Source organism: Acinonyx jubatus, chromosome D2 (genome assembly GCF_027475565.1).
Source record: "Acinonyx jubatus isolate Ajub_Pintada_27869175 chromosome D2, VMU_Ajub_asm_v1.0, whole genome shotgun sequence".
Taxonomy (NCBI): domain Eukaryota; kingdom Metazoa; phylum Chordata; class Mammalia; order Carnivora; family Felidae; genus Acinonyx; species Acinonyx jubatus.
Genome location: NC_069393.1, coordinates 865,934 through 880,939, shown reverse-complemented (window position 1 = coordinate 880,939; position 15,006 = coordinate 865,934). Strand labels below are relative to the sequence as shown.

Genomic DNA, 15,006 nt, shown 5'->3' with positions numbered 1-15,006 from the left:
AAACAAACATTAAAAAAAATTTTTTTTAAACTAAATAAAACAAAGCAAAAACAAAAACTGGATAGGACGTTTTGACCAACAATACAACTATGGGAGATCATCTTACGGAAGTAACGACAGAAGGAAAGAGTCAGCTGCAAGCACCATCTGTAAAAGGAAGTCTAGAAAGATCCTGACGTCTAACCAGGGAAGATTTATTAAGTTAAACAATAGTATCTACTCAACGGACTACTATGTAGCCATGAAAAAGTGTGTCAAATGTCTTCATAGACCCAAAGATGTTACTGCAATAGGGAAAAAGCGAGGTAACTAAAACAAAACAAAATTGTATTTAAGATCCAATTTGGCAACTATATATTTACTTACACGACCATCTAGATAGACGCACAGGGATGAAAATAAGGTACTCACGATGACACATACTGTCTGTGTAGCCGATACTAGGAGTGTTCTAAATTTTTTTCTTTTTCTTTTCTGAGGTAGCCACAATAAAATATATTGCTTAAGTACCTTAAGAAGACGATTAAGAGTATTTCTTAGACTGAACAGAAAAAGAAAATTCTAGAAGAAACTTCAGAGAGCGGAAGCAGGAAGAGCAGGCAGAAGAAGGAGTCCTGGAGAGGTCCATGCACGTGACACAGGCTGACCACCCCCACTCGGGGCAGGCACCTCCACTAACGCCGGGTCTCGAAGCTCTGACATTTCCCGGCTCCATCAGAAGGTACACTCCGAGGGAAGGTAGATCAAGGGACAGTTCAAAAATACTTCCCAAGTTACCCGAAGAACATAAAAGGCGATGATATTTACCTGGGACTTAATTACACAGCCATGTACCTACATAGTGTCCAGTGGGGAGAACAGACATCAACCCCCTAGACGACAGAGACAAGAACCACATTTGGAACATCCACAATGACCATTTTTTATTAAATTCGCCTTATTCCAGGGTCAATTATCAGGATTCCACAGCAATACATACTGCATAAAAAGACACGTTAAAAAAATATCAGTTTGCAAAACATGGCTGTAGAGTGTGTATTACACAAACCCACATTATCTCAACATTACAAATTAGGACGTCTGAAGTCTTTCATTCTCCAACTCTTTCAGAGCAGAGGGCCAAAGCCGCCGCACAGGAACACTGGCAGCACTTCTGGAACACAGCTTCAGGCGGCGTATCTTCTCTCGCCTTCGTGTTTCGCCTTGTGGTACTTCGCATAATCGTTGTACAGCTCCTTAAAGATGTCTCTCACTCCCGGCTGCAGTGAGACCCGCAGGAACTGGACGTCTGGCTCAATGCAGAGGTCCAGGATCAGGTAAATGCCCTCCTGCAGGAGATCTTTCACCGCCGGATACAAGGTGACCTGGAAAAGGAGGACACGCCCCTCCGTCAGAGCAAACACACAGAGAACAAGCCCTCGGACAGCCCTACCCTAGCAGCAATTTCCACTTCGGCCCCCAACGTGGGGGCAACATTTTGCACATAAGTATTCGTATCTTAAAAAAAGTTTGTATTTTAGGGAAATAAAAGCCAACTCAAGTGACAAAAACCTGGAATAAAACATCACAGAATCACAGAGGTAGCTTTGCTATTCAGTAAATGATGCCTACCTACGTATCTACCGGGGCATATAAAAACTGGAATCCTTAAATTTAAAACCTTGTAAGAGCCACATGCACATTGTGCCACATTCTTCAACCTGACCAATCACACTGGAAGCGACGCTAACGATGGGATAACGGCCGCGATGTTCACTACGTGACTGACTCTCACTCCCACCCCCGGCACACACAGCAGGGCAGCCGGGGGGCGAGGGGTAGGGGGCAGGCTCCAAAGCGCTGCAAACAGATCAGTGATAGGCCGAAGTCAGTAATTAGACCACATCATATCCAAATAAATCAGATGTGATTTATGATTACACCTAATGCATCTTTTTATTTCTACCAACAATAGCTCAATGGGACCTAAATTTCTAACATCCCCAGAATGGCCAGATCGGTCCTTGAGCCTAGAAAGGCCTTTCTTCCCTGAACTTCTGGGTTAACTAAAATCTGGGGCACAGCAGGAAGGCTGGGCAGTCGGCTCCACCTTGGCTACGTCGGATGTTGCACACAAACCCTCAGATCAGAGATCCAGACTAATGTCTAGACAAACAGGCCAAGGGACCAGGCTCTACTCGCGTCTGCCACACCCACTCAGGTTTCAGCTGAACCTGGTGCTCAACCGTCTGAATACCCCAGGAGCTGTAACCAAAACGAACAGGAAGGTTCTGGCAGACAGGTCTGGGATTTGGCAGATCCTTTAGAAATGTCTTGATGGCCTAAGAGAGTTAAACCGCAAACACGTCGCTTCTGGTGAGGATACACCGCATTAACTGGAAGTCTGAGTCACCAAAGCCACCGCTGGGACGCAATCTCTGGGGCGCCTGGGTGGCTCAGTCAATTAAAAGTGTCCGACTTTGGCTCAGGTCACAGTCTCACGATCTGTGGGTTCAAGCCCCGCATCAGGCTCTGTGCTGACAGCTCAGAGCCTGGAGCCTGCTTCAGATGCTCCCTCCCTCTCTGTCCTTCCCCCACTCGCACTCTCTCTCTCTCAAAAAGGAATAAACATTAAAAAAAATTTAATAAAAAAAAATTTAAAGATGCAATTTGTTTCTGTCACTAAGATGGTGACAAAAGTTACGGTCATTTTCACACGATAGCTCAAAAACTTTCTGACAGATGATCGTCTTAAGTCTTACTGTTTACAGATGATAAGAACATTCAAGGACCGGGGCACCTGGGTGGCTCAGTCGGTTAAGCGTCCAACTTCAGCTCAGGTCATGATCTCAGCGTTCCTGGGTTTGAGCCCCACATCAGGCTCTGTACTGACAGCTCGGAGCCTGGAGCCTGCTTTGGATTCCGTGTCTCCTTCTCTCTGCCCCTCCCCTGCTTGCACCCTCAAAACTAAATAAACATTAAAAAAAACCAAAAAACCACTCAAGGACCGAAGGTGGAGCTGTGATTTTACTGGAAGGTATTAGGGAACGAAGGAAAAAACAAAACGAAACAAACAGAAATCAAGTCCTGAATCGTACCAGCTGGGTGTGGACCCCTGTAAGTTCACCGCTCACTTATTCATCTACTCCTCAGTCACTAAACAAATAATTCTATCTCCAAAGGCAAAGAAAGTGAAATAACTGTCCCAGTGGCAGAACTGAGACCTGAACTCCAGCAGTCAGAGGCCAGGTCCTGTGAGTTCCACCGCCTCCTCGCATGGGGACTCAATAGTCAAAGGACAGCATGGGGCACACAGCTCTGCTGGGTCACAGGAAGGCCAGCAGCATCCAGCCGACACAACCACCTCGCATCTTTGTGTTTCAAACAGCTTATTTATAAAACAAGGGGGGGAAAGTCAGTTTCTACTCCACCAGGATCACGGACCTATGAATGCACAGGTCTCTAAATCGCATAAAAGGACCTTATGCAGGATGGGCAGTACAAGCTATTTACTCTAGGCTATCAAAATAGACAGCTGTAAATTTGATCTATGGATAAAAGAGAAAAGTGGCCGTGATTTCCCTGGCACATCCCCACTGTGACACATTACTGCACGGAGGGTACAAGATCTGTAGGAACCACTGCGTGTCCTCACGGACACGCCCTCACCAGGTCACCTGCCCTAACCACTGTCAGGTCTTCACCCATACCCTCTCCTCATTTAGCTGTACCTGCTATCTAGCATTTAATTAAGCTTACCAATGTCTTTCTGGTCTGCAAAAGATTTACAGTGCTCAGTAGAAGCCTCTGATACATATGGAATATTTTCTTCATTACTTGAGTTAAAAACTAAATGAAAGATAAGACGTAGACTCTTGCCAATGAATTCTAGGATGCTACAGCCTTAGAGAATTCCCAAGGCCATGGACTTTCCAGATTAAAAATAAAAAAATAACTGATAAGCATAAATTAGACATGAGTAATGAGGCCAGGAAATCAGAGACTTCTCATAAAGTAAATCTCAGAATAATAATTAGTGACTTAAGGGTTCAAATCATCACCTCCCTTCTTGGCCCTTAGTTACACGATATTACTAGCTCTCATTTTATTCTTCACTGAAACAGAAAATAATGCCAGCTTTTCTTTCTGCAAAAGCTTACATATTAATGACGTGGGTATTTGGGAAATATGAAGATTCTATAAAAATGCTAAGTAATTCCAAGGAAACCAAACCCGAAGCCCATCTCTCACTCAGAGGCTGACTTGAAGGGGTCTTCCCAGGTTGTCACCGCTCCTTCCCTGCCTGGGGGGGACCCTGTGCACACCCACGGGGCCGGTCTGCACCCTGCAGGGTCTGCCTCACCCACACCCCATCTCCAACCCAAGTGCCCACCCACATGACAAGCATCTCCACTTACCGAGAGTAAGGCTAGTGTGTTTGAAAATTATTTTTATAATCAGACTCGCCCTGAAAAGGGGTCGGGATGAGAACGGATACACCAGATTTTCTGAGAAAGCTCATTCAACCCCATCTCCCTCGAGAAATCTCTAACGTGACAAGTTTACCAATGGTTTTAGGTTACTCTTACAAGACTTACAAAGGGGCGGTATTCTATAGAAAGCAATACAAACAATACAGACGTACATCTACACCTGCAAAAGTAGACAGATATACACGCAAACACACTGGACTTCAAGCCTCTGACGTTCCATTTAAATACAGTTAGATACGAAGTCCTGTAGTGAACTTTACCACGTGGGTCACACAGGGCCTCGTGGAATTTTGAAAATAACACACTGACGTTCCAAAGTGAGATCACTGCTGAACAATGAATGAACCACCCACAATATTGAGTCACAAAGTCAGATGAAGTAGGACAAAAGTATTTCTGTTTGACGTAGTTGAACGCATCTGCCGCTGTCTCTACCCTGAGTGTCCGAGAGCAGCTGATTCACATGCACGATGCACCCCAAGAGAACGCCTACTGCTGGGGGTCCCGAGACCCCTCTTCCTGATCACCATTAAGCCTGACCCTATGCGAGCTCCTGTTCTCACACCTGGAAGGCATTTCACCTTGCTTACGCCACAGACTAACCAAAACAGGCCCCGCGGCTTGTGTGGAAGCGAGAGGGGAGAAGTGGCGTCCCTGGGCGCCTTCTGTGTACCAGACACGCCAGCCCTCTGACCGTCACCTCACTCGGTGGTCCCGGGCACCCTGCAGGGGTGCTGCTGCGCCAGGAACACAGGCAGGTCAGCCCGCTACCACGGATGGTTTGGGACCGTCAGGCCAAAACATCACTTGCCGCTGCGGTTGAGGAGCCCTTCTACAAAGGACTACGAATGAAAGCACCGGGTAAGAGTGAGCTCGGTTTACCTTCTGCACCTCCATGACATACTGGGCCACCATAAAGGGGGAGAACACCGTGAACTCTTCGGCCCGCGACGCGATGTGGCTGTACATCCTTGCCACCAGGCGGGCACACTCTAGGACCACCGACAGGCCATCTGTGCTTCCTGTGGGAAGGAAAGTGTTTCCAAACCGGATTAGTCCAAACCACGGGCGTTTTGACCCTTCTAATGTTAAACATTTAACACAGCTGAAAATTATTCAAGTCTTGCCTTTTTTCCAAGACTCTTTAATTGGCTTATTTTGCAGACAGAATGAGGGAGACAATATATCCAAATATTTATATTATAAAGGAAAGAACACATAACATAGTCAAGAGTATGTGGGTTTGTTTTTTAAGAAGCGTAGAACAATCAAGATTTTTTGAATGAAATCTGACTGCTATTGTATTTAAAAAGGAGATGGGGGTCTATAAGTAAAGTATAAATTGAAAAATTATCTTTAAAAAACACTGTTTTGACATCATACGATTTTAAAGATCAGATGGCTTAATTATGCCTTTGCCTGCTTATGTTTCAGAAATTGTGTAGGCAGATAGATATAAGACTCAGCTATCATTACTGGAGATCTTCCTATCATCCCTGATTTACTTTCGATTTCCTAGTTCTTTCCACCCTATGGTGCCAGGACCCCCAGGCCTTAACAAACTACTCTCAAGCGTTCTAACAGCCTACCATGTCCCCAAGGCCCTGGTCACACCCGCTCCCCCAGGCCTTCACAATAGAGCCAGGTGGGGAACCCCAACACATGCCAGAACACCTTCCCCAACTTCATTCAACAAGAAATATACCCATTTTTATAAAACTCTAGAAGCCGCGAACAAATCTACAGCGACAAACAGATCAGTGGTTGGTAGGGGCAGAGGCCAGAGCAGGAATAGTCTACAAGAGGACTGTTCTGGGGACGATGCAAATACTCTGTATTTTGATTGTGTTTACCTATCAAAACTCATTCAGGACACCTGGGTGGCTTAGTCGGTTCAGTGTCTGACTCTGGATTTTGGCTCAGGTCATGATCTCACAGTTTGTGGGATCGAGCCCCATGTCAAGCCCACTTGGGATGCTCTCTCTCCCCCTCTCTGCCCCTGCTCCACTTGTGTGCACTCTCTCTCTCTCAAAACAAAAACTCATTCATTTGTATACTTTAAACAGATGCAGCTTGTTACACATATTTTACGACTCAATGAACTTGAGTTTTAGAATGCACAATGCCTTTTTTAAAACCTTGTTTATATGTACAAACATCTTGAGTTTTTTCTAGATACAATGTAGCTTTATGAAATTATGTAAATTTCTTCAAGTTTGAGAGAGAGAGAGAGAGAGTGCATGAGGGCGTGCACGCATACACGCATAGTGGGGGCAGGAGGGGCAGAGAGGGGGAATCTCAAGCAGGCTCCACGCTGTCAGCACAGAGCCCAGTGCGGGGCTTGATCCCATGGCTGTGAGATCATGACCTGAGCCGAAATCAAGAGTTGGACCCTTAACCGACTGAACCGCACAGGTACCCCCAAGTTATGTAAATTTCTAACATTCACTGGACACTTCAACACAAACGTACTTTAATGAAGCACTTGAATATCTACTACGTACCGTTTCTTCCCTGTTTTCCCATGGCTCAGTACACATCCAGTTCACGTGAATACCTGGCGTGAATCATTTCGGCCACAGATTTCACGCGTGGTTATCGCAAAGAGTGCATCGGATGCCAACAAGAACAGAGTACGTAGTTAAAATTCTACTTGGCTAATCTGTGAGCACATCCGAGAACCGGGTCTTGGGAGATGGGAGGTCACTGAGCCGCACCAGCACAGACATGGCAGAGCCACGCGCATGACCATGTCCCACGCCCCTCAGAACATAGGACAAAGGACACATTTTCAACCACACGCGGGGCACGCCCGAGGCAGTGTGTGCCCAGGGCTCTGCTCCCCCAGTGCTCAGCCGGGGGTGGAACAGGGCCTTCCCGACACTGCCATTTCCCATCTCCTGTGCAGGCAGATGTCACTAGTAAAACAGGGGTTCTTCCTGCTGTGCTCAATCATGACTTAGGGGGCCCTGACACAGCGCCGCAGTTAGCCACCACCAACGGACCAAGGCTAGCACGGGAGACGAAACCTGTTTCCCAATCCTGCTCCTAAACACTCTCACAGTATCACACTGACCCCAACATTACGTGGCTCCGCACCAGGCTGGGAGAAAGCACACCACCTTGTTATGCCACCGACTTATCTCAAAACCAGGCAGAATAACCTCGGGAATCACATGCCAGCAGACCTCTTCTCTCTTCTCCACAGTTACTGAAATCTACGAGTCTGAACCCACGAACCCATTCAAGTGACTCACACTGGAGGGGGAGGAGCTGAGTACCACTCATTTGTTCCTAGTCCGTCTACAACTGCGGCCCCAGGGTCTTCCCTGACACCCTGAGTTAGAGAGCCCTCTTTTGTGGTTCCAGAGCATTCCCCCAGGTACCCACTCCTTGTGCTTAGCAGCACCTCGAACGCGAGGAGGCTGTTCCACGCTATGCAAATGTGAAATAGCGCAATACAGACTGCCTCAATTTATATGCAAACTTTTAACTAATGAGAATCTCCCCCAAATTAGAAAGTTGGCAAGAACCAACAGCCTTCAAGGCTGACGACAAGCTGTACACGTCACTTGTGCTGTCACCGTGTGGCAGCTCGCTTCAGCGGCGGACAAGCACAGCCCTGCCACGACAACCTGAAACGGTGACCTGCCCGACCTCATCCCTCTAATGAAATGGAGCAGCTCTGTAAATGCCTGTTCTTTTGCAGCTTCCCCATCAAACTGGGGACTCCTCCAGGCCAAGAATGGGATTGCACTCACTTTACATCCCCCTGGCCGCAAACACTTCTTGAATTAGATCCTTTTCTTTTTCCCAGAAAAAGAACTATTTCAATGAAATCACAAATGCGCTCACTGCTTTGGACACGAAAGGAAGGAAGGAAGGAAGGAAGGAAGGAAGGAAGGAAGGAAGGAAGGGAGGGAGGGAAAAAGAAAGAAAGAAAGAAAGAAAGAAAGAAAGAAAGAAAGAAAGAAAGAAAGAAAGAAAGAAAGAAAGAAAAGTGACAGCTTGAAATTTTAAAACACTATTTGAGGTCTTCATCTAGTGATCTGAATGTTTCTTATTTACACTCAGCTGGGTGAGGGGCACCTGGGGGGCTCAGTCAACAGTTAAGTGTCCGACTTCGGCTCAGGTCATGACCTCATGGTTCGTGAGTTCAAGACCCGCACTGGGCTCTGTGCCGACAGTTCAGAGCCTGGAGCCAGCTTTGGATTCCGTGTCTCCCTCTCTCCCTGCCCCTCCCCGACTCACACTCTGTCTCTCTCAAAGACAAGACATTTAAAAAAAAGTTTTAACTCAACCTGGTGGTTTTACTTTCAATAACGTAGGAAACCAGAGACACCACAAAATAAACACATTTGAAATCATGTATCTGATACTGTTACTTTGACATTTACCTTGGTCTTTTTGCCTCCCTTCGTGCATAACTGAAAACACCAATCTATTAAAACAGTTCAAGAAAGAAGGGATGGCTTTCAGCATTACCTGGAATAATAGACAAAAGAATATAAACACATGTAAGTAACTGTTTATTTCAAGTTCTACTTTAAAGGTGCTCATATTTATTTCCTTTTTTGTTTGTTTCTTGAGACAGAGCACACAACTGAGTGAGGGAACAGGAAGAAGGGACAGAGGGAGGGAGAGAGGGAGGGAGAGAGAGAGGGAGAGAGAGAGGGAGAGAGAGAGGCAGGGAGAGAGGCAGGGAGAGAGAGAGGGAGAGAGAGAGAGGGAGAGAGAGAGAGGCAGGGAGAGAGAGAGGCAGGGAGAGAGGCAGGGAGAGAGAGAGGCAGGGAGAGAGAGAGGCAGGGAGAGAGAGAGGCAGAGAGAGAGAGAGGGAGAGAGAGAGAGGGAGAGAGAGAGAGGGAGAGAGAGAGAGGGAGGGAGAGAGAGGCAGGGAGAGAGAGAGGCAGGGAGAGAGGGAAGGAGAGAGGGAGGGAAGGAGAGAGGGAGGGAGGGAGGGAGGGAGGGAGAGAGAGAGGGAGGGAGGGAGAGAGAGGGAGGGAGGGAGAGAGAGGGAGGGAGGGGGAGAGTGTGCAGAGCCCAAAGCAGGGCTCGAGCTCACCCAAAGTAGGCCTGGCACTCGTGAACCGTGAGATCATGACCTGAGCCGAAGTAGGATGCTTAGCCAACTGTGCCACTCAGGTGCCCCTGATTTATCTCCTTACCCATGTCTATCAGGATGCTCAAAAGAGTGTGGCTACCTCTTTTGCTTGCTTTCGGGGGAAATTGCTCACCCACCTTACTTGACTCTTTAGCATTTGTTTTAATGGTTTGGGATAGGGCTTCTGTGCCTCAAAACTTTAGGAGTCTAATGGGGTGATCACCGTTTAGAATTTGCTCAATCTGTGTCTGTTATCATAAACTGTTACTAATGCATTCTGGAAATGGGTAAAATAAATAACAGAAGAAACAAAAGAAACAACATATTCAAATATAACTGTACTAGAAGGAGATGGCATAAAGCAAATCCATTTAAAATAAGGATCAAAACTTCTCATTTTTTAGTGATGAAGAGGTCTGGCTAGAAAGTTATCTTGAAAAATGATCCAAAATTTTTAATTTTTTTTTCTTTTTTTTGAGGGTAGGGGGTAGAGGGCAGAGAGAATCTTAAGCAGGCACAGAGCCAGCTCAGGCCTCGATCTCACAACCATGAGATCATGATGAGCTGAAATCAAGAGTTGGATGCCGTGGATGGAACTAGAGGGTATTATGCTAAGCAAAATGAGTCAAGTCAGAGAAAGATAAATGCCATACGACTTCACTCAAATGAGGACTTTAAGACACAGAACAGATGAACACAAGGGAAGAGAAGCAAAAATAATGTAAAAACAGGGAGGGGGACAAAACAGAGGAGACTCATAAATATGAAGAACAAACTGAGGGTTACTGGAGGGGTTGTGGGAGGAGGGATGGGCTAAATGGGTAAGGGGCACTAAGGAATCTACTCCTGAAATCATTGTTGCACTATATGCTAACTAATGTGGATGTAAATTTTTAAAAAAATTAAATTAAAAAAAAAAAAAAGAGTTGGATGCTTAACCAACTGAGCTACCCAGGAGCCCCTATATTCAACCACTTGTAGATCGTGATCAAAACAACACACTATCCCATAAAGCAACCATACGCTGCATGAGACTACTTAAACGGAGTAAAATAAAAATTCATTTCCTAGTCATACAGCTCCTAGGCCACATTTCAAATGGTCAGGACATGCGTGGCCCGTGAGTGCTGTGAACAATGCAGATAGAGACCATGCCCCACAGTGCTTCAAAGATCTACGGGACATCACTGCTCTTTTCTCAGAATTCTTAGAATGAGCAAGAGTGAATCAAGTGTTGGGATTTTTTTTCTTTGGTATTAATTTATCCAACCAAATTCTTGACAGCATAACATCCCGTTCTTTACATCAAATTACTGACCTCACAGCACGCTCAGAAAGAACTCGTTTTTGCACAAGTATTCCAGAGCTTCATCAAATTTCTCAAGGACCCCTCATAATCCTCTATCATACTGATTAAAAGCACATGGAGCCAGAGCCAGACTGAGTTCACACCCTGGCTTAATATGGCACCAGCTGCTGACCAGTCTGCTGGGCACTCTGGCTGAGGTGGCCTCATGCTATCCCCTTGAGATTCACCTACACAGACTCTAGCCTGGTGCTTTTCTCAACTCAACCATGCACACGGCCGACAGCGTGGTCACGCACCATGTGGGCCCGTCCCCCACCCTAACCCAAAGGCAGTGAGTGAGAGCTACTATTATTGGTCACATCACTCTTGATTGCGACACACCGTTATCCCTGTCAATTTTCTCCTTTCATTAAATGGTCTAATTCCGCTACGTGATCATTTGTTAATGGTTCCGCGGGAGGTTCCCACAGCTTTCTAATATTGCTTTTCATCAACTGCATGGAATCCTACATCTTTTGCGAGATCAGCAATTCCAGCTTATAACTGATTTGTACTATGTGCATGTCATACGGTCACATAAAAAAAAAATCTAACCATCAGCAGAGAGATCTAAAACAAAATGCTCACAAGACAGCCAGGAACAAAGGCAATTGTTCAGTGGGGAAGGGCTGGAGTAAGGCCCAACGTCACGAGTGCTTAGTCTACCAGAGAACTTTTTCTAAAAAACTACATTGCTGTCAGGTCTCTAACTCGAGGACCTGAAAACACTTAAAAATATTTGCCTGTGTCTGTGTCTATGTGTACGCAGCTTATCTGTAAGTTCCCACACATCCCATGTATCAGCACTGGTGCACTGGGAAAAACACAGGCCAAAGAATCAATAATCCTGTAGCTAAGATTTAGACTCAGCTGGGTGGCTTTGGCCAAATCCCTCAGCAGCTCCCAGCCTCAGTTCCTTTACCAATAGAATGAACTCCCACCTACTTTACACGCTTGCTGTAAGGGTGAAGTGAGACACAGAGCAAATGTTCAGTACAGGTCGGCTGAACTGGAATCTTTTCTATGGGACATTTAGTTTAATTTCAAAGGTGGTATACTATAAAACTGGAACTCCGGATGCCTCACTCCCTACACCCATCTGAGTCACAAACCTGTAAAGACACCTAAGCAAGTGAGTGACATTTAGATATGCGACCTGCAAAAAGAGAATCGTTCGTAACGAGCTTCCTTAAATAGCTAGTACACAAACGCCGTTCCAAGCGTCAGACCCAACAAAGATGAAACTCAAACAGCCTGGTGTGAAGATCCAACATTTTTGTGCCTGAGAAACCACTGTGTCCCTGGAAAGTACCGGAACCCAGAAGTTTGCTTAGCAGGTCACCGTTTTTATCGTCCTCCCGCAGGAGGGCTCTCTCTTGCTGCTTTTCTGCCGCCTGGCACCCTGCCCCACCTCCTCACCTTCGGGTGACACTGCAGGATGGAAAAGAGCACGTTGTGCGTCCTCAGGAAGATGCTCCCATACTCAGGGGGCTTCAGGTGGTCCAAGGGCACGGTGAGCAGGATGCCGAAGGCCAGGCTGACGTGGTGCGGGTTGCCGATGGTCCCCTCCCCCCGCCGCAGCAAGGCTGCGAGCACGTCCAAAATGGACTCCACCACCGCCAGGGGCACAGTCTGCTCCCGACAAGCCTCTCGGTTTTGCAGCTACAGAAAAAGATGGAAGAAAGGAGAGAAAATGAAGGTGATTCTCTACAGAGAAAATACAAGTGAAGTAGACGGAGGTAAGAACTAACGCGACAGCGTTAGTGGTCAGAGGCACCCTTCTGAGGAGACCAGGAGCCCAGCGTTCCATCTCCAACGGCGACCCACGCTGGGACTCTTTGTTGAACTCATCGACCACAAAGAGAAGTAATTCCTTATAAGGACTCACTCCTCCAATTTGTCAGAACAAGGAAACTTCATACCAGATACACCTAATAATATTTTCCCAAAAAGGTCAATAGTTCTACGTATCTATATAAAGTTTCTTTGTTATGTGTCTTAAAAATCAGCTCCAGATGTTTGATAATTGTTCTAGAGAATAAAGAGAATGGACTCAAAATGATGAGGGGCAACTCAAGGTCTGACCTATGTAAGCTGGGAGAGCTCACCAGTGACCCTCTTCCTCACGCTGCCATGTGTCACCAGCAGCCCTGCTGGGGCCTCTCACAGCGCCCATCTGTCTGGGGACACCGGCTGTGCTGACTTCACGCCATTAGATTTACAAGCGTGCATATTAATGCAGCCCTACTGTGCACAGCACCGACACTGACCGCGCACCGCACAAGCCCCTCTTCCCTCCAGCCGTCACTCTCCCTCCTGGTCCCCACTACACGCACTGGGGAAAGATGAGGGTCACCCACCAAATGCAGATTCCCAGGAAAACGAAGAAGCAACAGACCAGAACCCAGAGCATTAAGTCCACTCCTTAGATCCTTCTGCGCTGAGAATGTGCTAACCCAAGCCAATTCTCTCAGGTAGCACAAGAGACTTACAGCGGGTGATGATGTTGAAACAGATACGGCTCTTTTGAACCCCAGTGCAAGGATACTGACTGGAGACTCTAGAGGGCAGAAACACTGGGACAGTCCCAATCGAGATGAGGGTTTTGTGCTGGTCAAACAGAAAGTCATGGGACTGCCCCACGTGTCCACCAGGTGCCAAAATCTAACAATCGGGTGCGACTGTGACAATAATCTATCTGCAACACTACTATCCCATTCTATAAAGCCACTTTCCTCTCACTGTATCACACACTGTAAATGTACACACACCCCTCAAATGAATGAATGCACTAAACTGACCCCAGAATTTGTGGGGACAAAAGAAAGCCCCAGAATTCCTTCTCATCTCATCTACTTTAAACAGGCTTCCACAGGAGCCCCATCTGATCGCCGCGTGCCTTCCTGTGCCGCCCGCCGAATGCCGCCCGAGGCTCCCCGACACGCCTGCACACCGCCGCTGCACCCCATCTGCAGGGGCCACACGACAGGGCGGCCGGCACGGGCACGGACAGAAAAGCGCTCTGCCGGCAGCCGTCTTCAGGACGCGGCGCCCAGAAACACACTCTGCAGAAAGCCAGAGATGGCAGAAGCTAAAATGCGGCCTACAGGAACAGGGGTGAAGAGTCGGAGGGCACGACCCAGGAGGACTCACGGTCAGAGCCGTGACTATCTGGGGGCTCGCACACCAGAACAGACTCGCTTTCTCTCCACCGAGTGGGCAGCTCAGGAGCAACTTGATCAGGGTGATGGCTGACAAAGTGGCCTGAGGGGGAAAAAAACACAAAGTTAGCAGAAACGGCCAGCTCTCTCCTAACAAGTGTATCTTGGGAAGAAGCCGGGTCACGGGCGTTGAAGAGATACAGCAGGGCCTGTTAGCACCCCGGTGTCACGGGCATGGACCAGACCTGGTTTAAGGCTAAATCCTGAGGGGGAGGCCCTTTCCACCCTCAAGCAATCAGGAAATAAAGAAGATGAGCCCACCTGTGGCAAAGTAGAGGCCTTTGCAGTAGCATCTCACTAAACCAAGCAAAGGCACCAAGAGAGTAAAATAAACAAGGCCACAGATCGGTGCAGCAACCTAATTACACAGACCTCGTCTCGTCCAGATGGTGTGGAAAGAGGCAGCGAGCCGTAAGTCACCTGTACAAGAATCGTATGTGCTCCTGGGGAAAAGGAGGAGCCAGGGGAAAACACGGACACAGTGAAACCATTAGATTACTGGTGATGGTTTTAAACCAGGAGAAGGAACTCTGTGGGAAAGGAACTCACTTTAGCGAGTGCCTATGTCAACAAACGTCTGACCCTAGGCTGGCATTTTACACCATCGATTTCAGCCTCATGCCAGCCCTTCCTCCCCTAACCCCGCGGCCCCACAAACCCACACAATTCTGGCCTCTGCCCTTTGCTCTCCCTCTCCCTCTCTCAAGCCCTGACCAGCCACGCCCCTACACACTGCCTCACCCCGAGGTAGCCCCGCCCCCTGCCCCCGCTCATCTTCTCGATTTCCTGATTGCTTGAGGATGGAAAGGGCCTCACCCTCTCTCCCACCCACCTGTACCCACCAAGGGCCTGCACACTGGTGCC

The 15,006-nt window shown here is 47.5% G+C and overlaps 1 protein-coding gene across 4 annotated transcripts in view; it reads right to left on the bottom strand.

Moving 5' to 3' along the window:
* Positions 1 to 906: 906 nt before the first annotated feature.
* Positions 907 to 15,006, bottom strand: part of URB2 (URB2 ribosome biogenesis homolog) — a 28,265-nt gene continuing 14,165 nt past the window's right edge. For 3 of the 4 annotated variants that reach the window (XM_027047004.2, XM_027047005.2, XM_053207857.1), the window contains 5 exons: positions 14,075 to 14,185; positions 12,341 to 12,583; positions 8,870 to 8,957; positions 5,355 to 5,494; positions 907 to 1,364 (listed from right to left, as the gene is read on the bottom strand). In XM_027047004.2, the coding sequence (XP_026902805.1) occupies positions 1,167 to 1,364; positions 5,355 to 5,494; positions 8,870 to 8,957; positions 12,341 to 12,583; positions 14,075 to 14,185 (780 nt within the window). In that variant the 3' untranslated portion in view covers positions 907 to 1,166. The remainder of the gene's footprint in view (positions 1,365 to 5,354; positions 5,495 to 8,869; positions 8,958 to 12,340; positions 12,584 to 14,074; positions 14,186 to 15,006) is intronic. The other variant, XR_008292404.1, reaches the window with a different exon arrangement.